General features: G+C 48.5%; 2 protein-coding genes across 4 annotated transcripts in view; one reads left to right on the top strand and one right to left on the bottom strand.

The window, feature by feature from the left end:
- The window catches only part of C18H17orf100 (chromosome 18 C17orf100 homolog), a 108,610-nt gene that overhangs the window by 37,795 nt on the left and 46,483 nt on the right, over positions 1–24,332 (bottom strand). The gene's annotated exons all lie outside the window — the stretch shown is intronic.
- SLC13A5 (solute carrier family 13 member 5) lies at positions 438–24,332 on the top strand. Of its 2 annotated transcripts, XM_037809601.1 has the most exons (13): positions 438–515; positions 901–1,019; positions 2,955–3,083; positions 3,365–3,501; positions 5,194–5,381; positions 6,875–7,043; positions 8,750–8,872; positions 14,357–14,572; positions 15,458–15,558; positions 16,422–16,540; positions 18,535–18,696; positions 21,644–21,781; positions 22,845–24,332. In XM_037809601.1, the coding sequence occupies exons 2-13, from the start codon at positions 918–920 to the stop codon at positions 22,974–22,976; spliced, it is 1,716 nt and encodes a 571-aa protein (XP_037665529.1). In that variant the 5' UTR covers positions 438–515; positions 901–917; the 3' UTR covers positions 22,977–24,332. The 2 variants fall into 2 exon arrangements, with proteins under 2 accessions (XP_037665529.1, XP_037665530.1); XM_037809602.1 differs by lacking the exons at positions 438–515; positions 3,365–3,501 and having other exon boundaries at positions 888–1,019.

Raw genomic sequence — 24,332 nt, 5'->3', positions numbered from 1 at the left:
GGTGTCTTTCTCCACCAAAGTCACAGCTTAGCGCCTAATAGGCGCCTAACATGTTGATGCCGGCGGGCCGAAAGAAAGAACAATTCTCTTCGTGTAGCCTGGATCAAGCCCTTCCGCTCTAGATTCTGGTTTCCTTGTTAAAAAGCCATCGCGGCCAGCGGGCGGCGGAATTGCTGGGGCTCAGCTAGGGCTTCCGAACGGCGCGCGCCCTGCTCGGCGGGGCCTCCGCGCGAGTCCGTTGGAGGGCGAAAACCGCCCAGGCTGCGGTGCGCAGAGGTCTCGCCCTCCTGTCGATCGCCGGACAGCATCCGGGGTCGAGAGCAGCGGAGACACAGCGGGGGAAGCCAGGGGAGACTGCGGGAAGACGGAATCTCGGCAGGGAGTGCAGGGATTGGGATGGGAGGGACGAAGAAGGTAAGACAAAAAGGAGGGAGAGATTGGAGATTTTCAACCGAGACATCCGGAGGCCAGTGGAGAATTTCGTCTGGGATCCCTTCAGAGTCCAGGAAGAGTAGGTGCGGACGCGGGAGGGGAGAACTCCTACACCTAAGCTGACAGGAAGAATGAGGGACCTCACACTGCTCCGCAGCCCCGGGGCGCGCCGACGCCGAGGGCAGTGCAGGGAAGGGTTGGAGAATCGTGAGGTGCTGGGACCGAAGTCACCCCTAGAGGGCTCGTTGGAAGTGTTAGAGTTGCAGACACGGGTGTGGGAGTTGGGGCCGGGCGCTCCCCACCCCCCATCCCCCACCCCTGCGGATTTGCCTTCCCACGGGACTACAGGGAGGCCCCGCGGTGGGGGCGGAGTTGTCACTGACCTCCGCCCCCGCCCCCCATCCCCGGGACTGCCAGACCCTTCTTAAGGCCGAAAAGCCTCCAGTCGCCTCTCACTCGCTTCTCCAGCTGGTCTCGCGCGCACGATGGCCTCGGTGCTGATCTATATAAACAAGTTCAAGAACTTCGTGATTTTGTTCTTCACTCCGCTACTGCTGCTACCACTCATCATTGTGAACCCCGCAAAGGTCAGTTGCGCCTCCAGGCAGCCCCGCGGACCCTGGGTACCAGTTGCCTAGCAGTAGGGACCAAACACGGGAGCACCGAACTGGTGCGCGCGAATTCCCAGGAGGGTACAGCGCACCTGTGGCTCGCCCACTTGGGAGCTCGAAGTGCCGGGTCGGGGGTGCCGGGAATCCCGAGGGGCACGCAGGTTCCGGGACACGCCGACCTCGGGGTTCACTGATCTCAGGGTGCAAGAACCGTCCGGGCAAGCACAGAAACCTCCAAGTACGCACAGATCTTGGGCACGCAGAATGGGGCTCAGGTTCCAGCACAGAATCTCCCCAGAAAAGTGCCCTTTGGGCCGACGGGGTGCCTGGGCGCTCTTTCTTCCCCCTTTAGCCCCTCCTGTCTTTCCTTAGCCGGCGGGGACTGATCAGCTCTAAGTGACTTCCCAGGTCAGGGATCTATGTGAAAAGATTATCACCTAAGTGGATCCTGAGTGCTGTCTTTGCCGCTCTCTGGCCTTCCTTTGGGTCTTGGTTTCCCTATCTTTGATCCAAGTTTCTTCCCAGCTCTAAAACCTGGAAGTCAAATCTGAGCCAAAATTCTGCTTTAGGCTGAAAGGCAGATCCGGGTTGGTCTGCTTTGCTGGCTGCCTGCTGTGGCTGTGACAAGAGGTGGGAGCTGTTCCCAGGGCCCACGCCTTGGGTGGTAGGATCCTGGGTTGCAGGAAAGCTCCTTTTCATTCCCTGGACTCCTGGTGCTTCTGGGAGGGAGAGAGAAAATGAATGGCCTTGGCTCCAAGGTGGGGGCAGGACGGGTGCCCTGGCCCCCAGGCTCTGCTGGGCTGTATGCCGGCTGTTTGGCAGAGGCCCAAGCCCTCTGAAGCCTTTTGTGGCTCCCTGGCTGCTCCTTCCTCCTCATTCCCTCTTTCAGTCCTTTCACTCTCCACCCTGACAGGAAACCTCCGGCTCCTCCCCTTCCCTGTCTCAGGCAGGTTTGTGAAACAGAGGAGCTCTTCAGGGTTGTTGGGGGAGTGGGGCAGTCCCGGAGAGATGGGTGCACAGGGTGACAGGAAGCCAACCTGCAAGAAGACTGGACTTCTGCCATTCATGAAGTTATGTGATTTTAACCAAGTCATGGTGCTCTCTGGGCTTTGGTGTGTTCATCTGTACAATGGGGCAGAGTGGTTAGGTTCTGACACTTTAAGGCTTTGGGTGCTAAAAGGGGTTATGCTGATTCCTAGGCTGGTGGAGGGGGAGGCAAGGAGGAGCCCTTTGGGTGGGCACAGACCCTGTATGGGTCCAGGACAGCAGGTACAACTGTGGTGGCTCTTCAGTTCCTGGGCCAAATGTGAGCCACCTTATTTCCTCTGTACAAAGAGATTCGGGAGTGTTGTCTATGGGAGAAAGCTAGGCTAGAGAGCTGTGATTTTCTTTTGGCTGGTGGGGGAATATTGTTTCCTGGAATAATTATAGCAACTTGGCTGACTTTCCTGTCCCAGGAGAGTGTGACTGAGACCCCATTCCCACCCTGACACACACCCATACCCACACACCCCTCTACACATCTTTACACATGCATACCTCTACACACACCTCTCTACACACACGCATGGGTGGGCCCTGAGCTGGGACCCTAACTTGGGGTGTGTGTGTGATTTATCTGTCCTGGGAATGGGGATCAGAAGATGAAGAGGTAACACCTGTGAAAGTTCTGCAGGCTGCCTTGATGTGCAGATCAAGAGGAGCAGGTGCCTGGAAAGCAAAAGTCAAGAGTCTTTTGATCCTGTGCCCTCCGCATTGTCCTAAATCTAGAAAGCTGTGGTGACCAGGGGTGGGGAAGCTGATGACATCCCATGGTTTGGGCAGTCCCTGCCTGCTGCCATCCTGAGTGATCAGGGGGTAGGGATGTGGGGATGGTGGCAGCATGCCAAGACCTTAGGACTGTCTCTTCAGTTTGTCAGGTGTGCATATGTTGTCATCCTCATGGCCATCTACTGGTGCACAGAAGTCCTCCCCCTGGCTGTCACCTCCCTCATGCCTGCCTGCCTTTTCCCACTCTTCAAGATTCTGGATTCCAAGAAGGTGAGCAAACCCAGGGAGACTGGTGGCTTCCTGGTTCTCCCACTGACTTTCTCCAGAGCTCTCTCTCCAAGATGCCTTGGCCTGTGGTTGACCAGGGAAGCTGCCTTTGTGGGTTCTCCCTGGCATGGGGACATATCATTGGAACCCCCATCTCCATTCCAGGCTGTCTTTGAAGGCAGCATCCGGCCTGCTCACCTGTTTCTGGGGTCTTGGGTTGTCCTGGGCCCAAGCAGTGTGTGGCTAGAGGGGTAGCCCTGACAGGGCCTCCATCCACTCTCCAGGTATGTGTGCAGTACATGAAGGACACCAACATGCTGTTCCTAGGTGGCCTCATCGTGGCTGTGGCCGTGGAGCGCTGGAACCTGCACAGGAGGATCGCCCTACGCATGCTCCTCATTGTGGGGCCCAAGCCCCCACAGTAATTATGCCTTCTCTCTCTTCCATGTGGCTCTCTGTGGGCCCCAGGGCCAGGGAGGGGTGTGTGGCTCAGACTAGACCACTACAAGCAAGGGCCAGCCAAGGGCCTACCTACCTGGTCTTGGCAGGCTGGCTCTGGGTGGGGCATGTTACAATCTTGGCTGGGAAGACTAGCTGCATGGGCAGTGGTGATGGGTGCATGGTGAGCCACAGTGGGTCAGGGTTCTCTGAATCCAGAGGAAGCAAGTTAGTGAGGGTCCTTGCATGTTAGGAAGGCTTCCTGGGGGAGGGAGCTGCAAGTTCTATAGGGAACAAGATGGATGGTGGCTGGATCAAGTCATGTCTGATAGGGGAGTTATGGGCAAAGCAGGCCAGAGGCGGCCCATCTATCCAGTTAAGAGGGAGAAAAACTATACTTCCAAAGCTGGGATGTCTGTTCCTCCTGCAAAGAATACTTTACTTCATCTTCCCCCACATCACTCAGTATCTCAGCTCCTCACAACTTCCCCAAGTTCTCCCCCACCAGTCAGCACACGGGCCATTTCCAACTAAACAATTATACCTGTGCATAATGAGTCTCGACAATGTGCTAGGAATGATATAGGGAGCTTTATTTGTATTATCTCATTCAATTCTCACCACAGCTCTGAGAGTTGGATATTATTCCCTTCCATCACACACACATTTTATAAACAAGGAATTTGAGGCAGAGAGATGGGCAGGGAGGCAGACTGCAGTTGAATTCAATTCAGCCAGCCCTTCTGATGCCTTCTGTTCCTGGCCTTGTGTATGGAAACCAAGGAAAGGAATCAGACCCTGCCCCTGAACTTGATGAACTCATAGTATAGGGAGAGAGCAGACGTGGCAACGGGTCCTCAGACTCTAGCACCATGAGGAGCGTACGATGAAGGATCTAGAAGGGTGTGGTCAGGCCTGTCTCTTGTGCATTGGGACAGAGGTGAGAAGGGACAGTTGTCTGGGCATGTTTTGAGGGACCATGAGTTTCTAGGCAGATGGCAGAAGTGGGAAAAGGGTGTTGTAAGCAAAGAGCATATTTTCTGAATATTGTCTGTTTGATCTGGTCCATTGCAGAATGGATGGTGCAAAGTGTGTGTGTGGATGGGGAGGGTAGACGGGGGGTCAGCCATGAGGGAATTTATACTTCCAAAAACTCCCTCTCTGGCTTGCCCTAACCCTGAAGGCTGACTTGATGTCGCCCTTCTGAACTTAGAGGAGAAGCAGGGTCTGGGGTGGGTGGGGATTTTTATATAGAGTGGGAAGTTGGGCTGCCTGCATGTAGGGCTGCTTCAGTACCCTGCTTCTCTGAGTCCCCCAGTGTCCTGTCCATCTGGATGCCTGTGCTTCCCCATCTAGACTGAGAGCTCCTTAGAACCATGACTGTGACTGAGGCTTCTTGGTGACCCCAGCAGCCAGCAGAGTAGACATGGTTGTGGGAGAAAGATAGGAGGGAGAAAGAAAGGAAGAAAAGAAGGAAGGAAGGAGAGAGGAAGAGGGAACACTAAAACTGTAACCACCTATTAGAATATCCAGTCGTTGAATGGAATTAGCCGCAGACCTTGCTCCTGGCCCCTTGTATCCCTGCAAGGCAGACCTAGCACCCACTTGCTCCTGGGGGTTGAAGGTGGTGGGGGTGGCAGATTCTCAGGCTTCCCTCCCTGTTCCTCTTCTGCAGGCTGATGCTGGGCTTTATGTGCATCACGGCCTTCCTGTCCATGTGGATTAGCAACACAGCCACCACGGCCATGATGGTGCCCATTGTGGAGGCCATGCTGCAGCAGTTAAATATGACAAGGACAGTCCATCAGTCTCACCTGGAGGCTGTGGAGCTCAAGGAAAAGGACAGGATCAGTGAGGTGGCAGGTAAGCCCCTGGCCAAGGAGTTGTGGGAGTCCACAATGGCAGTAGTCCCCTATGTTGCCAAAAGCTTTGGGCACCTCCTTCTCCCTCCCTGTTTCCTGGACTCCTCATTTAAATAGACTGTTTTAGTTTCCTGGCTGCTAAAACAAATGCTGTTCAGTGGGTTGCTTTAACAACAGGAACTTATTGCTCATGGTTTCAGAAGCTAGAAGGATTGCTTCTTCCAGGGGTTGGTATCTTCTGGCTGGCTGGCAATCTTTGGGGTTCCTTGGCTTTTCTGTCACATGGCAACATCTTCTCTTTTCTCTTCTGGGTTCTATTGACTTCCAGCATCTGGCTGCTCCCTGTGGCTTCCCTTCTCTGAATCCAACTTCCTTTGCTTCTAAGGACTTTGGCCATTAAGGCCCACCCTCATTCAGTGTGGGCACACTTTAACTAAAAACATCTCCAAAGGTCCTATTTACTCATGTTCACACCCACAGGACCAGGGGTTGGGACCCGAACATGCCTTTTGTGGAGGACATGATTCAATTTCCAACACGGGCATATGTAAAAATATTTAGAAAATGCTATTTTCATAAATTTTATGAATGTGATTATTGCATGTAAGTTAGATCTTAGTTACAGTTCCTTTTGTAGAATTTATAACAAGGTCCCACCTAAGTTCCCATCAATCACAGTGGTCCACAAGTGTTCATTTGATTATTCATTCAGGCATCACCATATATCTTTTGAGCACCTACTGGATGCCCCTCCCCCCTTTGCTACTCTTATTCAACCTCAGGGAGGCTTTCTCCTTGAACAGGTCAAACTCCTCTGCTCTCTGGTCCTACAGGTATTTGGGTTGGTTATCCAATGTTTGCTTCCCTGCTAGGCATCAAGCTCGGGGAAGGCAAGGATAGTGTCTGCCTTGTTCACTACTCTATCCTAAGGGCCAACTCTGAGGGCCCAGGGCTGATCACCTGATTGCCAGACCCTCCCTGGCCGTGGTCCTGGGGATACAGATATGAATCAGTCACATTTATAATGCAGATTCTATGGAGTCCCCAGTGGGGCAAAATAAATAGGATCCTCATACAAAATGCTCTGAGTTGGGGGAAGCTACGTGAATGCCATAAGCCAGCCACTGAGGGACCCCAGAAAATAGACCCTGCTAGGAGGAGAAGAGGTTTGAGATGGATTTGGGCACCCAGTAGAGATGGTGGTGATGAGCTGGAGCACAAACAGCGAGGAAGGATGGGGCATGTGCAGCTGAATTTGGATGAAGTATCAAGGATCCTTTGGGCAGCCATGGGAAGTGACTTTGGCAAGGCAGATGGGACAAGAATACAAATTTTGGCAGTAGGCTGAGGGCGGCATAAGAAAGGATGCAGAAGAGCTGGGATACCCCAATCCTCAGGTTAGCAGTAGAGTCAGGAGCTGGGGATAGGTGGGTGGCCCCCATGACTGGCTCAGACCTATATGCCCTCAGCTAACATCTGGTTTTTGCACCACAGGGAACCAAGAAATTTTTGAAGACCCTGCCATGGTGCAGCAGGAGGAAAAAATCAAGAAGAATGTGGCCAAGGGCTTGACACTCTGTGTGTGCTATGCAGCCAGCATTGGAGGCACTGCCACCTTGACGGGGACGGGACCCAATGTGGTACTCCTGGGCCAGATGCATGAGTGAGTCACTGGCCACACCTTCTGGGGACAATAAAGTGGGCCATAAGCCTGGAGGGACCTACCCACCTCTCCCTCCTCCACAGCTGAACCCTGTGGAGTCCTGGGGAGCCTAGCAGGAGTGCAGATGTTCCCCCATCCTACTTCCATGCTCTGGCACCCCCGTACCCACCCGTGAACCCTCAGAGGAAAGTGGGAGCTGATGTACTTCACAGACCTACTAGAGCTAATGTCCAGGGGTGGGTTAAATTCAGGCCAAATTTGCTTCACGCCCTGGAGTGAGTTCTACCTTCTCACCATGAGCTGAGAATTCTTGCTCAGAGAGGAAATGTGGATTGAACTCTGAGCTAAAGCCATGGGAGATGACTACATGTTCCCAGATCCCTGGGTCCTAGGTTAAAACTTGCCAAATAGAGACACCCATAAAAGATACCTCCCCCCACTCCCTTTGCTTACTTCCTTTGGAGGTCAATGCTGATGGCCTTACGATATCAGGGATTTATAGATAAAACAGACGTTGGGTGTTAGGTTGCTCATTTCCTTTCCTTCTCATTCACTATAGCCCCACTAATTGTTCTTGAGATGGTATGTTCCTCAAGGGCAATTAGCCCTTGTGAGGCCCCAAGTAGACCAAAGAGGGGATGGTTTGGAATATTCCAGCCGTGGCCACAAAGGGACACAAGCCATGAAGACCCCCGTTCTGGGCCTGGTCTTGTGTTGGGTGGGGTTGGGATCTCGGAAGTGAGAGAAACCTGGACCCTGCCTGTGGGGAACTCATGGTCTGCTGAGGGTGGCAGAGGCCTAGAGGGTTCCACTAGGACATGGTCAATACAGTAGTGGAGGTACGTACCAACTGTAGTGGGTAGAAACAAAAATAAGATGGTGCCTGTGCTGTGCAGACAAGAGCTCTGGACAGACGTGGGAAGGACGGCTGGCACAAGATTTAGGAGCTGGAAGGGACAGGCCCAGACCCTGATCAGGCAGAAACTTGAGATTCAACAACTAGACTGTTTTGGATACTGGGAATATTTTCTATACTGATAATCTTACTGTTCTCAAGTTCCCTGGGGAAAAGTAGCCTGTCTCAGTTGAGCGAGGAAAGGTCTGTGACCGCTTTTGGTCCCTTGAGCTGAGGGGAGCGGCTCTGGATTAGCAGAGGCACTGGAGTTGGGAGGAGATGCTGGAATTGGAGGACCTTCCTGCAGTCCCCACATAGTGTATCCTGGCCTCACCCTGGGATGCTTTTGAGATTTTCTTTCCTAAGGAGGGCTCTTCCCTTGCAGAAACCCAGAGTGAGGCATCTGGGAAACACCTGAAACTGTCAGCCAAATTATGTGCCTGAGTGTATATAGGTGTATTTTCTGGAGGCAAGAGCCATAGATTTCCTGAGATGCCCAGCAGGGTCTGGACCCACAAAAGGGTCATCTGGTCATTCTTCAGGCTTCTCCTGTGCTGTGGCCATGCTGTCTGACCACAATTTGATTTAGGGATCAGTGCTGGGGGAGAGATTTGTCTGTGTGTGGCATGAACCCTGGGTTTCTGTACCTAAATAGGATGTACTTTCCCCCCAACTCTGGACCATCTGAACTCTCAGGGTCCAGCTGCTGCTCAGCCCCCACCCACAGGGCCTGCCCTGCCCTGAGTGGTAGCCTCAGCTCTCTACAGTTCAGCTTCTGGCTTGAGGTGTGGACCAGTGTTTCTCTTTTCAGATTGTTTCCTGAGAGTAAAAACACCGTGAACTTCGCCTCTTGGTTTGGATTTGCCTTCCCCAATATGGTGATAATGCTGCTGCTTTCCTGGTTATGGCTCCAGTATTTGTTTATGAGATGCAAGTAAGTTTGAGCTGCTTACAGAATAGAGTCTAATCACACCACACCCCTGCCGAAAACTTTCAGATTCAATAAGTGGGTCTACAAAGTTCTTCAGGTCTGGCCCTGGCCTGTCTCTCCAGCCTCATCTCCCACTACTCTGCCCTCCCATTTGGGTCACCTCGGTCTGCTCATTGAGCCTTTGCTCATGCTGTTCCCTCTTCCTGGAATGCCATTTCCTGTCTTCCTATCTTCTCTGCCTGGTAAACGTCTCCTCAGCCTTTAAGCATTCAATGGCTGCTTCCTCAGCAACACCTTCCCTGACTTCTTCTCCATCTCCATTTCATATCAGAAGACAGCTCACTCTAGGCTGTCCCTGGACCTATCCTAGCCCTATCACTTGGTGCCTCTATTCATGTTCCAGTGCCGCCTCTTCCCCTTGACCATGAGCTCCTCAAGGACAGGGCTGCAGTAAGTCCTCTCTGACCCCAGCACTCAGCACAACTCCTGGACCAGGGAGAATGAGCAGGTGTGCCATCAGTGTGGGTAAAAGCAATTAAAGAGAAGCTTGTTCCTGTGAGCCAAATCTACACTGCAGGACAAGTTTCCACTTGGCTGAATGTGTCCATTAGACCAGGTCATAGCAAATCTCCTGATAATGTCCAAGTCAATACAGACCCAGATCTTTACTGATCCCAGAAGCATGCCAGGTTCTGGAATGTTTACTTCCTGTTCCCGGCACACTGGAAAGTTCACCAGGAGTCAATCTTGACAGTATCTAGACTTTGGACAGAAACCATGATGTGTGGCTGACAAACACCTAAAAAGAGTGGTTTCTTATTTTAAAAATAGCTTTATTGAGATATATTCACATACCATACAATTCACCCATTTAAAGTACACAATGCAGCAGTTTTTAGTATATTAACAGTTGTGTGATCATCACCATAATTATATAATATATTTAGAACATTTTCATCACCTCATAGAGAAACCCTGTACTATTTAGCTACACTAGCTACACTCCTCCAATCTCCCCATAAGCAACCACTAATTTACTTTCTGTTTCTATGGGTTTCCCTATTCTAGATACTTCATATAAGTGGAATCAGAAAATATTTGTCCTTTTTGTGACTGACTTCTTTCACTTAGTGTAATGTTTTCTTAAACGAAACATAATGTTTTCAAGGTTTGTCTGTGTCATAGCATGCATCAGAACACCATTCCTTTTTATGGCTGAATAATATTGCATTATATGGATATAACACATCATACATTGATGGACACTTGGGTTGTTTACACCTTTTGGCTATTGACAATAATGCTGCTATGAACATTCAAATACAAGTCAAGTTGTTATTTTAAAAGACATGGGTTTTATTTATAGTGCAAAGGTGGTCTTCTCATACTGGAATAGAAAGTACCTTGCTGTGAGCCACATGCTCTTCTCTGTTCCTTCAGTCACAGGGAGCTTGAGAGCCAGCTAAACAACAGGTGACTATGCAACTAGGGGGAGGAGACCTCCGAGTTAGGAGGCAAAAGTGCCCATGAGAACCCATGATTTAATGGGAAAAATGAGGCATTTTTCTAGGTTTTCTTCTGAAGGAGTAATTGTTTTGAAAGACTGCCATTAAAACATTCTTATTCCATGGATGAACCTTTAAGACCTCATGTTGAGTGAAATAAACCAGACCCAAAAGGACAAATATTGTATGATCTCACATGTGAAATAAATATGCAAATCCACAGAGATAGAAAGTAGAATACAGGTTACCAGGGGCAGGATGAGGATGGGGAATGGGGAGTTATTGCTTAATGGGTACAGAGTTTCTGTTTTGGGTGATGGAAAGTTTTGGTAATGGACGGTGGAGATGATAGCACAGCATTGTGAATGTATTTAAGACCACTGAATTGTATACTTGAAAGTGGTTAAAAAGGGAAATTTTATGTTGTACATATGTTACCACAATAAAACATTTTAAAAATAACAAAATAACCATGGAACTGTACAACACAAAGAGTGAACCCCAATGTAAACTATGGACTACAGTTAACTAGTTAATAATTAATGTAACTATAATAAAATTATAGTTATATAATATTCAGTTGTAACAAATGTAGCACACTGATGCAGAATGTTAATAGGGAAAAGTGTGTGTGTGTTGTGGGGGGGGTTGGGGGGGTAGGGAGTAATATAGGAACTCTGTACTTTCTGCATGGTTTTTCTGTAAACCTATAACTGCCCTAAAAAAATAAAATAAAATTTAAAAAATCTTAAAAAAGTGTTACAAATAATTTAAAAAGTCATAAGAATGATAATACTAGTGCTAGGCATCCCTGCTTTGCTGCCCCACCCTGCCTTGTGTACAGGCCCCAGGGGACAGGGAGCTGCTTCTGGGGGCAAATGCCCACACAACTTGGTTTTGATGGCGGCTTTCTCTACTGGCTTCTCCCACCTGCTCACTGACTGTCCTGCTCACTTGCTCATGTCCATCCAGCAGGCCTATCAGTAGACCTGCCCCAAACCTGCTGCAGGCTGCAGGTGGTGTCCATGCTACCCCATGGGTCAATAGTCATAATAATGACCAACATATACAGAGTGCTTAAGTGCCAGACACCATTTTAAACAGTTTACATATATTAATATTTGCAACAATCTGTGAGGTAGGTACTATTATCTGATTTACAGACAATAATAGTAGGAAAGGTGTAGAGAAGTTAAGTGATCTACCCATGCAAGGTTGTTTAAATAGGAAGTAGTAGAGCCCAGGTGGTCTGCAGAGACTATATCATTAAACCACAACTCTCTGTCCCCTCTTGGGGATGCCAGGGTTGCTGCCCCTGATGCCTCAAGGCCGAGGCATGGCCAGGTGTCAGGAGCACTAGTTATGGCTTCAGCATGGGGGCTGCCCCAAAGCCCTGAGGCCCACTGAGTTTCATCGCACCGCAAGAGGCAGAGGAACCTGGCACCACGACCACAAAGGGCACCATCACCTCCTATCCAGCCTGATGGAGATGGCAGGTCTCTGGGAGCTCCCAGTTAAGAACCTGAAGCTGCAGTTCATCTGGCCTGGTGCATCCCCCCATTAGCTCTGCTTGAATGGCAAGAAGTCTGGAGACCATCTGCTACAAAGGGGCTTCCGGAGCCTGCTCATGATGCAGGTACAGGGTTGACCAACCAGCCCCACCTCTGCCTAACAGCTCCTCTAGCTCAGGGGCCTCATCAAGCAGATGTGGAGCATGGCAGGCAGGGGTGCAGGGTGGGGAGGCTCATAGGTACTCCTGTTTAGATCTCAGATTGGGAAGGTGGAGGGCAGCTCTTCACAGTCAGCTTGAACGATGGGAATGGCAAGGGACTGTCCTCTGGCCCAGGCCAAGTCCTGCCACACATCAGGACCTAGTGACCCCCATCTCTGTGGCTGCTTGAACCACTGCCCCTGAGGCAAAGCGACTCCACTGTCTCATCTTGCCCTTATTTGGGTCCCTCATCTGGACGGTCATGGAGAGAAATGTCAGGGTCACTGCCTCTAGCCAAATCCAGAAAAACTGCCTCTTACTGAGTTTATGGCCAGCATCTGAAGCCACATCAGCCCAAGGGGCCACATATCTCCCAAGACCACCAAGGACCTCATGGAACCCTACTGCTGGCTTATACTCAACTTTCCTATCCAGACCAACCCCTTAAAATAGGGAAGAGGGTTTTTCTGATCCCTGCTACGCCAAAGGCACTTTGGGTTTCACAGACCCCTTTCTATCTCCTTTGCTCTGCAACAGATTGAGTCCAGGTTAACCAGCAATGTGGTGAAGGCCATTCCTGGGACTCCCATGGGCAAACTGGATCTATGTGCCTGCATCTCCTGCTGATGATCACCACAAGAAGTGACCTAGAGATGAGAGTGAAACTACTTAGCAGAAGAGGGCCCTGAAGGCCAGTGAGGTGACCAGTATGAACAATGGCCTGTGCAGGCAGCCTCCATAGCCTGGAGCCCTGTGCACATCAGATGCATGGAACTGGCATCTGGGCTCAGGCTCCCTGTTGTCCTCAGTTGGGCAGCTAGAAATGCCAAGGTCATCCCTTATCATGGAAATCTGAAGCCCTGGTCCAGCCCAAGAGTCTCTGGAATGACAGGTGGCAACAGATGGGTGCTTGGTAGATCAGAGACTGCTGGGGGTGGGGTGGCGGGAAATGAGGGCGGAAAGGCCTCTCCCACACTAGCAGAGTCATGTACATGCTGACCTGGGATTCAATCACTGCTGCTTCTTTTCCTAGATCTTGAGCACACTGGGAGACCATGTCTTGATGTCTTCATGCCCCTGTGCTCCAGGCCATGCCACCATCACCAGCATGGCCCATACCCTCTCAAAGACAGTTTGTATCCAACACTGGCTTTTAGAATCATCACCTATTCCATCAACCCGTTCCCTCCTATTAATTTTATCTTTGAGTCCCAGGAAACACCCTTTGGAGAGCTCTCTAAGGATAATTCTCTGGGTCTTGCACATCATCTTTAGACTGACAGCAGATGGAATGTGTGAATGGAATTCTCAGGGAATACCTCAGGAAACTGTATCCTACACACCAGTGGCCCCTATTACCTTCTCCCCACTGCTTGGAACTCCCAGGATATCCTCCATACCTCCTCCAAGAATCCCTCTTTCCTGGCCCTAGATGGGCCCTTTCTGCCAATAGGCACTGGTCCTTGGGGAGCACATCCAAGAGCAAGGCATGGCCTGGCTTCCTTCCTGCCACAACCACCCCTGCTACTAACCCCAGCCTCTCCTGGGTCCCTAATCCTACACCCCAGCTCCTTAGAACACAAGGACCCACCAACGCTTGCCTTGCCTGTCTGCCTGGGCCTGATCCTGCTCCTGTTGAACTCTTGAGCCCCCTCAGTGATGGAGGCTGGCATCCCAGCACCATCAAAGGAAGCTCCAGGCTGCAGTGGGGGAAGGAAGACTTGGGGAGCATGTCAGGGAGCCCTGGTCCCACCTCAACAGGTCCCAGAACTTTTCTTGGCCTTCCCTTGGAGAACTCAGGCCAGTCAAACTCCAGGTGACTAGGCACCTGCCAGATTTCTCTGGCCAGCTATGGCTTACCTTCTGGTTATTTCTGCCTCCTATCCTCCTCTCTGCTCCCTTGATTCTGTCTAGCCTCCAATCTTCTTGACCATCCTCTCCTTTCCTGCTGTCTCTTAGATTGGTGCCACCTTAGCCTCCCCTTGGGAACACCTGCCAGCTCAGGGAGCACCCTTGGGACATGCACTGGGCACACATAGCTCTATTTCTCAATAGACATTTCCCTGCTGCATCCTGTGAGATTGTTTAGTAGACGAAACTGGCAGCAAGAGCAACGAAGGGTCTCCAGGCCCCATAGCAGGAGAGAGGCAGCACTGCATACCTTTCTGCACAATGTTCGAGCATTAGCCAGCCAGCCTCCAAGTTGGCCAACCTGCCCTGCCCTGCCCTGCCATTATATACTTGCTGTTCTCTCATCTTTTCATTCTCTAGTTTTAAAAAAGACTGTATCTGCGGGGCTGAAAAGAGTGAAAATGAGAAGGCTGCCTACAATGTGCTGCAGGAGGAATACCGGAAGCTGGGGCCCGTCTCATTTGCTGAGCTCAATGTCATGATCTGCTTCACCCTGCTGGTTGCCCTGTGGTTCTCCCGTGAGCCTGGCTTCATTTCTGGCTGGTTGTCAATAGCCTGGAAAGACAGTGATACAGAGTAAGGCATGTTCTGTGGAACCCTCTGACTTAATACAGTGGGGTCTGTGTGGTGCCCTTAGGTTAAGAGAAACGTCCAGGGCTAGGCATCAGAGATTGGCTGTAGCACTTCTTTCTTTTGGAGTTGGGTTTCAGAGAATGTTCTGTTGGTTTTAGGAGTAATGTTTTTCTTACCATCCTTCATGATAAAACAGATGTGTTCCTGGGGCATCTCCTTCTCCCCCAGTAGGCTGAGCAGAGAATTGCCTGGCCAAGCACGGTGGCCAGGGCTGTGATGTAGAGAGAGTTGCTGGGGTTAGCAGTGGGGCTTGCAAAGGTCTGGTTTTCAACTCTGCCCTGCCATCCTTCCTTACTTTCTTTAGATCCAAGCAAGTCCCTCCCAGGACACACATCTGGGGGGCCAGAAGCTTCTTTAGATAGAGACTTGGCAGAGTGGGGTACCTGTAGTTTCTCTTCTGGCTAAGCATGTTATGTTATTTGAATGGAAGACAGGTTGCGAAACATGCACGTACTAGAAAAGGCAGAAGATATGGTTGGGAGATGTCTGTTACTGGGTGTTTCATTTTGAAGGTCTGCTTGGGTGAGTACCAAAGTCCTTGTGGTCACCCTGGTGAACCCAGAATTCTAGAAAACCTGGTAAAGAAGAGGTCACAAAGTTTGCCCAAGGAGCAATAAAGGCTGAGAGGGAATTGAGCACCCAAGGTATCCCACTCCACTCAGTCTCCTACTCCACTACTGATATGGCTTTGGGGGTCTAATTTCTATACTCAACTGTTACTTCATGTATGAGCATTTAGACATGGAACCACTGGAGTTAGAACCGATTTCCTGAATGACCGTCAGCAGCTGAGCTAGGCTAAAATCCCATGTGCTCTTCCCCATCTAGGTATATCTCTGATGCCACTGTGGCCATCTTTGTGGCCCTCTTGCTATTCATTGTGCCTTCGCAGAAGCCCAAGTTCAATATCTGCAGCCAGACTGAGGAAGGTAAGGCTCCTGTCCCAGCCTCCTAGTCATCAGGGTTGGGGACCTAGCAGCAAAGGATCTCCATGGATTCCCTGGGCCCTGGGCCCAGGAGGCAGAAGATTCCATTCTATTGAAGAGGGCTGGCTAGATGGCAAAAGCCTGGGGAGAATGTTTAATGCAAATCTCTTCTCTTGCTTTTTTAAAATTTGAAATCTTAGTATTACAACAGGAATGGCAAAATGCTTCAAATTTCCCATAATTTTATTAATTTTTTTTGTTTTCCCTTTCCTCCTATTCTTTGTTTATATGCGTATGTTATATGGTTATAATCAAAGAATACACAGAATTTGAATCTTGTTTCTTTGTTTATGTTTTTGCTTGGGATTATACTATAAACATTTGCCACTATTGCTACAGTCTTCACATTTATTTTTTCCAGTAACTGTATTATATTCCCTTGATGGACTGCAGTCATTCTCTTGCTATGGAACATTTTGGCTGTTTTGAATTTTTCATTATAATAAATTAATGTTTTCTTCCAATAGCTTTTCTTTGGGGGTATTTCTTTAAGATTAATCTAGTAGGGATGTTGTTAGGTAGAAGAGAATAAATGTTTTAATGGCTCTTAAAATGTATTGCCAAATTGCTTTTCAAGAGTTGTACCAATTTATAGTGCTGTCAGCAGTGTGTGTAAATATTTTTACCTCATCCTTACCAGCAATAAGTATAATTATTGCAAATATTGCAAATTTTATCTAATTTACAGGTGGTAATGAGATGGTATTCATTGTCCTTACTGGTGTTTTCCCTTTTGATTGTATCTCTTTTGCTTTCTAATGCTGCTCTGGATTGTGTATGTGTGTGTTTTTATTTTTTCTTCTCAGAAAAGAAAATTCCATTTTATCCCCCACCACTGCTGAATTGGAAGGAAACCCAGCAGAAAGTGCCCTGGGGCATTGTGTTGCTCCTGGGGGGTGGATTTGCTCTGGCTAAAGGATGCGAGGTAACTTCTCCAGCCATGGGCTGCTCAAGGCCCTTTTCTTTCACCAAAAGGGTAGCCAGAGAGCCGCTCCATCCCTCCATTTTTCCATCCCTAGGCCATTCTTGTGTGTTTCTGCATCTGTCTCTTCCGCATAACTACACATTCCTGGAGGACAGGGGTTCTTTCTTGTCATCTGGAAACCTAGTACCAAAAACAGTGCCTGGAATAGAGAAAGTACTTAGAAAATGTTCATTGAATGACTGCAGAAATAAGTGATTAAGTGAACCTGGGGGTTAGCGAAGAACTGCTCTCTCTGGGGTATGGCAGTAATGATCTCTGCCTTGATTTATCCCAGGAAAAGACTTTCTTTCAAGTTCTTGTGAATCCTTTAACCATCACCTTTTGATCTTTACTTGCTGAATTCTTTGTTGACATGGTTACCATTTTTAAATTTTGCTCTAGCTAAGTAAGTAGCAGCATAGGAGAAGAGGAACAGCATTTGTGGAGAAAAGCCCAAACATGTTAACTTTCTCTACTCTCCTCTTCCCACATCACTCCTGGGGTAGGGATGAGCCAGCTTGGTGCTGCTATCTTTCATCTACCCATCCATTCATTCACCCATCCATCCAGAAATGGAATGTAATAGACTTGGTCTATATTGTTACTGCTGCTTCCTCAGCATGTAGGAGAGAGCCTGGTGTATAATGGGTGCATAAATAATTTTTAGATGAATAAATCCATCATTTAGCCAACCTCTCCATCCATTCATACATGCATCTATGCATCCATTCATCCATTCATCCATGCATCTATGCATCCATTCAACAAACATTCTTATTAAGTCCCTAATGTTAGGCCAGGCACAGGGATTACAGAGATGACTGAGAAGTGATCTCTGTTTGGTAGGACTTCATAGCCTAGGGAGGCGGATGTATCTAGATGGGCCTTTCAGGAAGAGATGGCATATGAGCAAAAGACAATGTGTGAGTTGTACAGCTGGGGAACAGCAGAAGATGAAGCTGGTGAAGCAAGCAGAAGCCACTTAATTGAGGTGTTTGAATTCAAGATAGGGAGCATGGACTCTATTCTGAAAGCAATGGGAAGCCATGGAAGGGTTGAGGCCTGGGAGTGACTTGGTCAGATCTGTACTTGAGAAAAATCACTCTGATGGCTGAAGGAGAGGTCTAGGCAGGGAAGGGCGTGGAGGAGAACCAGTCACTTTGTAGTCTTTATCTAAGTCAATCTCAGAACATTTGACTCCATAGATCATAATCTCCTTGAAACTCCTCTTCCTTTGGCTCCCAAGACACCACTTTATCCTGGTTTCTTTCTAACTCTGTTCCTGCTCAGCCTCTTTTGCTGACTTTCTTCTGAGAGTCCTCCTTGAAAATGCGGCTCTGTTCTTGGCCTCTTCTCTGTTCACCTTTCATTCTCTCCCTGGACAATCTCTTCTTGGCCTAACAACTCAAATTTACCCAAATTTCAGGACACTCTCCTGAGCTTCAGGAACTAAAGGGTACTGAGGGGAAGAGATGAACACGAGCTGTTTTGGTTGACTTAGTAACAGATTGGGTATAAGGAATAAGGGAAACAGAGACCTCCCAGCATGACTCCCAGCCTTCTGGCTTGGAGGGCAGGTGGATGTTGAGCCTATTCACCAAGCTGAGGAACAAAGGAAGAGAAGCAAATTTGGGGCTGGAGAGGATGAATACAGATTGGAGCACACTAAGCCCGATGTGCTCATGGGACATCTTGGTGGAAATTTCTAGAAGACATATGGATGTTTAAATCTGGAGAGCAGACTAGGTAGACTGGAAACACAGATTTATGAGACAGCACAGTGAGGATGAATATTGAGATTGTAGGAATGGATGAATCACCTATGGAATGTATAAACAGAGAATCAGGAGTGGAGATGGGCTGGGTTCTCTCGAGATAGATGAGGGTGCGCCTCCTGTCCTGGAGGAACTGTAAGCCAGCAGCCCTAAGGTAACTCCCCTCCCGGTGCTTCCCAGGCCTCGGGGCTGTCCGACTGGATGGGGAAGCAAATGGAGCCCTTGCATACAGTGCCTATGGCAGCCCTCACCTTGATCTTGTCTTCTATTGTTGCTGGGTTCACTGAGTTCACAAGCAACGTGGCCACCGCCACCCTGTTCCTGCCTATCTTTGCCTCCATGGTAAGTAACCCTTCTGGGGGTTTGGGGAGTACTCTTCAGCATCATTTCACAGAAAGTGCTCAACCAGTGAAAACTTAGAGAAGCAGTGGCATCAGAGACTGGGGTCTGAGCAGGCTTTGGAGACCTGGTTCTGGCCCTGCTTCTGAAATGGACTTGTGTGCTCTTGATAACATTTGCCCTGCCCTCAAAGTTCTTCTTTGAATCGCCAATGCTGACCAAAGTGCCAAGCATGGACCAGGTGCTCAAAATTTGTTATAAATTTAATTGGATTTTTTTTCAAGTTGGGGATATAGGACTTGTGCCAAGGAGGAGTAAGCCAATGACATGGAGAAATGATAGAGTGGGTCTCTGAGGATGCGAACACAGGCACATGGGAAGACTGCAGAGGAGGGGGAGCACCATTGGCTGGCACCCCCTGGAAAGGGTCTTGGGGGAGGTGGGGCTTGAACATGGGTGGGAAGGCAGAGGGTATTCTGGGAGGATAGAACAGCTCAACTAAAGGAAATGGAGCACAAGGTGGAGGATTCCAGAAACCCTGCTTGATGAGTGTGGGGATAAGGGGTCAGCAGGAGCTGAGGCCAGGGAGGTAGCTGATGGTAGAGGAGGGGATGCTAAAGAGACTTATTCTATAGGCAAGCATACGTTTGAGTTTGGATTGAGAAGAAAGCAGAGCCTATTAGAATTGGTTGTGATCTTTTCTTGCATTTCCTTCTGTCATTCATCCCATAGCAATACTAACCTCCAGGTGGTATAGAAAATAGCACTGGGTTTGAAATTAGAGGCCTGACTCCTTGAACATGTCACTTAGGTGACAAACTAGCAAGAACCAGTGAGGATAGTCAGGCTGAGAGGTGATTTATAAAATCTCCCACCACTTTTAAGAGGGACTCTTCATAAGAGTTGTGCTGAGGGTCAAGCGAGATAATAGCTCTGAATATCCTTTGTAGACTGCAAAATAAGCCTGGGAGAGATTGTTATCATTATTCTGAAGTTTGGAACTGACTTACAAAGGTCCTGAATGCAGGATTTAAGATAGTAAATTTCCATTCAGCTGCCTGGCTGTCTATTTGTATACAAAGCAAACTGAAAGCAAACCTAAGTGGTTTTCTGCTTCCATAGCAAGGGAAAATAAAAGTGTTAAACATAGTAAGTGGCTTGTTTCCTCCTCTTCTAAGCATGCTGTCCAGACAGATGCCAAGGAGCATCTTTCAATGCTGGACATGTGGTGGTGATGCTCTTCTCCCCTAGCAAAGACCTGGTCTCCTCCATCCCCAGCAGTGAGCATGGAGGACCCAAGGCCTGACACATGCAGGCCTTTATCCCAAGGGGATGGTTAGGCCCTTTGAAAACAACATTTTCTGGAACCAGGAACCCCAAGTAAGATTTCCCCACAGCTACCTCTAAGGCCCCTCACACTCCTGCCTCAGCACCCACTACTGAGAAAGGGAAAGGCAGTGGTCATTCAGCTGGGTCACAGAGGAATGTCACAGAGGAACGTGGGGCACATGTACCACATGGTACCCATGATCAGGGGGTGGGCAAGGGGGTGAGGGAATCAGGAAACAGACTGGGCATCTGCCTGAGACCTCTCAGTTACTCCCAGTGGGAATGTAATGTGCTACAGCCTTTCAGAGGGCTAGCGAGCAACAGGAACCAAAAACCTTAAACCTGCTCATACCCTTTGATGCAGCAATTTCATGTCTGGGAACATCTTAAGGAAGTAATCGGAGATGCCCACAAGGATATATTAAAATGATGTACATTTTGTGTAAAAAATATATCCATAATAATAGGAGATTGGTGAAATAAAATTATCATATATTCATACAATGTAATACTATTGAGCCAATAAAAAGAAAACTTTTGAAGAATATTTAATAAAATGGGAACATGCTTATGGTCTAATTTTTTAGAGTTGAAAATGTAATACATACACATAGCTAAAAAATGTGTAATAATACAAAAGAGTATTATATAGGCCCGAGTACCCTAGTTTTCTCCCTAGAGACAATCTCTGTTACTGATTTCTTAGGTAACTTTCTGGAAGTATTAAACACACAGATGATTCATTTTAAGCAAATGGTATCATTCTATGATCCTGTTCTGCACTTTAATTTAAAAAAAAAATCTAACCATAGACTTGGAGATCTTTTCACATTAACACAGAAAATAGACCTAATTCTTTATGCTATTTCATTGTTTGGATATACCACATTTTTATTAATATCTTGTTTCTGATGACCTTCGAGTCTGCTTCCTGTGTTTTGCTATAAAATGTTGCAATGGACATCTTTGTTTATATGTCTGCACTCATGTGCCATAAATCTTCATAAATTATTACTAATCTTGATAGATATTATGAGTGACATCATATCATTCATCATTCATTCAACAAATATTTAATGAGTCCCTACACTGTATTAGACACTGTTAGATGTGGCTGGATTTTAAAATGCAGAATAAAGAAGGTGGATAGAAAATTCCATATGCAAATGATCCCAAATGTGCATAAAAAAACACATGCACACATAGAGGCATGTGAGAAGCTGTGGTTCTTCTCTGCCAGGCAAGACTGGGACAAGACAGACAGACACATGCACATGGCCAGTAAAATGAGGCAGAGCACACTATGGGCTGTGGGAACACAGTGCTACTCTGTGCAGGTAAAACATCCAACATGGTTGCAATAGGTGCCCAAGAAATATAAGTTGAATGGATTGAGGGGGTTTAGAAAGGCTTCCCAGAAAAGGTAGCCTCTAGAATTTGGGCTCACTGTTTAGTAGGTTATCAGCCAGAGACATGGTGCGGGGTTGAGGAGCCAGCAGGAAAAACGCCCAGAGGTGGATATGCACATGGTGTGCTCAGGGAGTACTTTTCAGAACTGTGGTTCCTCATGAGCTTTCATTTTCTGTATCTGTAAACATTGCGGTGTTGTGTTTCTCCCCAGGCACGTTCCACAGGCATCAATCCGCTGTGTGTCATGCTGCCTGGTACTCTGAGTGCATCTTTTGCCTTCATGTTGCCTGTGGCCACCCCACCTAACGCCATTGTGTTTACCTATGGACACCTCAAGGTTACAGACATGGTAACACAGCTGCTTTGATTTACTCCTATCAGACTAGGATGTTTTTGTCATAAGAGATGACCCGTTTCAAAATGATGTCATATGATTTGGAATACCATTGACTGGCCAAACCTACAGTCGTTCTTTGCATTTATAATACCATTTCTCTTCTTTTCTTGAACTGATCTCCAGCTTCATCTCCTAGCATAGGTTGTCTCCCCAGCCACAGAAGTGGCTCACAGATCCCCAACATGGCCAAGGATAGATTTTACAAACTAGCAAGAACCAGGCGGGGCAAAGCTTAGATGGGGGGAAATGCCAACGACTTTTGAAGACTAGAGGTGTCTAGAGAGCTACCGCAGGGAAGGGGAGAGATTTATCACCTGGGACCAGATGGGCCTTGGAAACAGATGCAGCTAAAGGAAGGACTCTTCATGCCTGGCCTGGCCCTATCACTTCTACAGAAGGGAGAAGGCTGCTGTGCAGCTTTGGGTGGGGATGTGACCCTGGGAGGCCAATTGCTGTTAATTATCACAGGGCCTCCTCTGGGTGTCTTTGGGACTCCACGGAGGATTTTAACAAAGGGGGATATATTGTGGATTCCAGAAACCTTGAACTGCAAACTTGATTCCAATCCTCAATAAAAAATCTACAATAGATTTTTAAAGCAATGGTTAACAAACATTAAGAGAGAACATAAAGCATGCATCAGAATGAGCCAGAGAAGGCTCACAAGGAACCTAGGAGGTCTTTGTGGGAAAGTTAAGGCAGTGGGGTGAGCACTGACCTGAGTCAGACTGCCAGGTTTGCCACTAACTCTCTGAGTGGCCTGGGGTTGTCACCTTCCTTCACTGACCTGAGGCTCAAGTGGGCTGTTCTGACTATTTCCCAGGGTTGCTTCAAGGACTGATAGCACTTAATAGATCTGGGGTGGCTTTGTATGGGGATGAGTGAGCCTAAGAGTGTAGCACAGGGAAGGTGAGGACCAGAAAGCAGAGAGGACTAGTGTCCTGTTTGCTATTTGTCTTGCTCTGACAGCCCAGGCAGACTTGAGAGTGCTGACTCTGATCCTGTTTTTGTCCAGATGAAAGCGGGACTAATGCTGAACATAATTGGAATCCTCTGCGTGTTCTTGGCGGTCAACACCTGGGGACGGGCCATATTTGACTTGGATCAGTTCCCTGACTGGGCTAATGCAACTCACATTAAATCTTAGGAAGAGCTGCAAGACACAAGGACCCAGCCTCTGCATCTTGAAGACTCCCGAATCTCCTGGAACACCCTGTAGCAGAGCTTTAGGGCCAAGCCTGAGCTGACCCAGTAATGCCCACACCCCACCAAGACCCAGCCAAAAGACCACCTCCTTCCAAGCCCAGATTCAGCCATAGGGATGGGCAGCAGGAGGGCAGGCTTGGAAGTCAAAGAAAGCCCCTGAAATGGCTGCCAGGGCCTTTCTTTCCTAGGGTCTCTATTGGCCTTTCTTGGGACAGGCAGGCTGCAGACAGACTGGGACTCAGTCTCCTGTATCCATTCAGCCTAGAGCAGCCATCACACTAGCTCTATGTGGGGCCCTGATTTCCTTTTGCTTAGTTCTAGGGAATCAGACCCCAGATTGGGAGATTGGAGGTGAGAAAACATGGTGCCCATGTTTCTTCCAGCTCACCTTGGACTGCCTTAGATCATCTCTGTCACTCTAAAGGGGCCAGTCCAGCTCAGGGACAGAACATCTGGTCATGGGCAGCTTCCCACTGCTGGAGTGAGGGTGGGAATCAGAGCCAGTCCTGGAGACTCTGGAGCTCCTATGGAATCACCACCAAAGGATGAGGAGTTTGAGTTGTTAACTTCAGGATGACACCTGCCTTCCTGCCCACAGTGCACCACTGACCAACCTGCTCCCCTCCTTACTTTATTTCATTTTAATCAATAATTTGGAACCCTTCCTGATTAGAGGCCCCAGACACCTTCAGCCCTAGGTCCTTTTGTTGTCTGGGTCAACATTTGCTGAAAGCCCTGGCAGGGGCCCTCTAGCAGGTCAGTTTAGCTTTTCTGGGAGATGCTTTTTCTGCCACTGTCATGCAGATGGGATCATACTCCATGTATGGGCCATGGCTGGGTATCCAGAGGGCCACAGTGAGGTATCTAGGTCCTCCCTCAGCTGCAGACCCTGAGAGTTTGGGCTCCTCTGGAGAAAGCCTTCCCTTGGCCAACTGGCCTTCACAGCCATGCCTCATGGCAAAAGAGTCTCCCTGAGAGTAAGCAGGGGTTGGCAGTTCCTATGCAGATAGCCCCAGGCCATGAATGAATCTACCTGAAATTACTGGGGCAAAGACTCCTGAGTGGCTGTGGGAAGATGAGCCTCAGAACTCCTTGTGGGAGAGAGACAGGATGATCACCCTCCTGTTCCAACCTCATTTTCTCTCTTATGATAGATTTACACGAGGTCCACTGATAGCATTTTTCAGGGCAGGAAAGTGTGGGAATACAAAGAAACCCCACCAAAGACTAAGTGTGTACCTACTTTCCTTGACTGTCAAGGTCATGCCCTCATTAAATGCTCTGTCTTACATGGAAA

Source organism: Choloepus didactylus, chromosome 18 (assembly GCF_015220235.1).
Source record: "Choloepus didactylus isolate mChoDid1 chromosome 18, mChoDid1.pri, whole genome shotgun sequence".
Classification (NCBI taxonomy): Eukaryota; Metazoa; Chordata; class Mammalia; order Pilosa; family Megalonychidae; genus Choloepus; species Choloepus didactylus.
The sequence above is the reverse complement of the archived record's forward strand: the minus strand, read 5'-3'. Positions and strand labels throughout refer to the sequence as shown.

Bases quoted from the DNA above. Each gene is read 5' to 3' on its own strand.
- SLC13A5 (XM_037809601.1), top strand. From the start codon at position 918: ATGGCCTCGGTGCTGATCTATATAAACAAGTTCAAGAACTTCGTGATT. The intron at 15,559-16,421 runs GTAAGGCTCCTG...TTTTCTTCTCAG, and splicing joins CTGCAGCCAGACTGAGGAAG to AAAAGAAAATTCCATTTTAT. The intron at 18,697-21,643 runs GTAAGTAACCCT...GTTTCTCCCCAG, and splicing joins TGCCTATCTTTGCCTCCATG to GCACGTTCCACAGGCATCAA.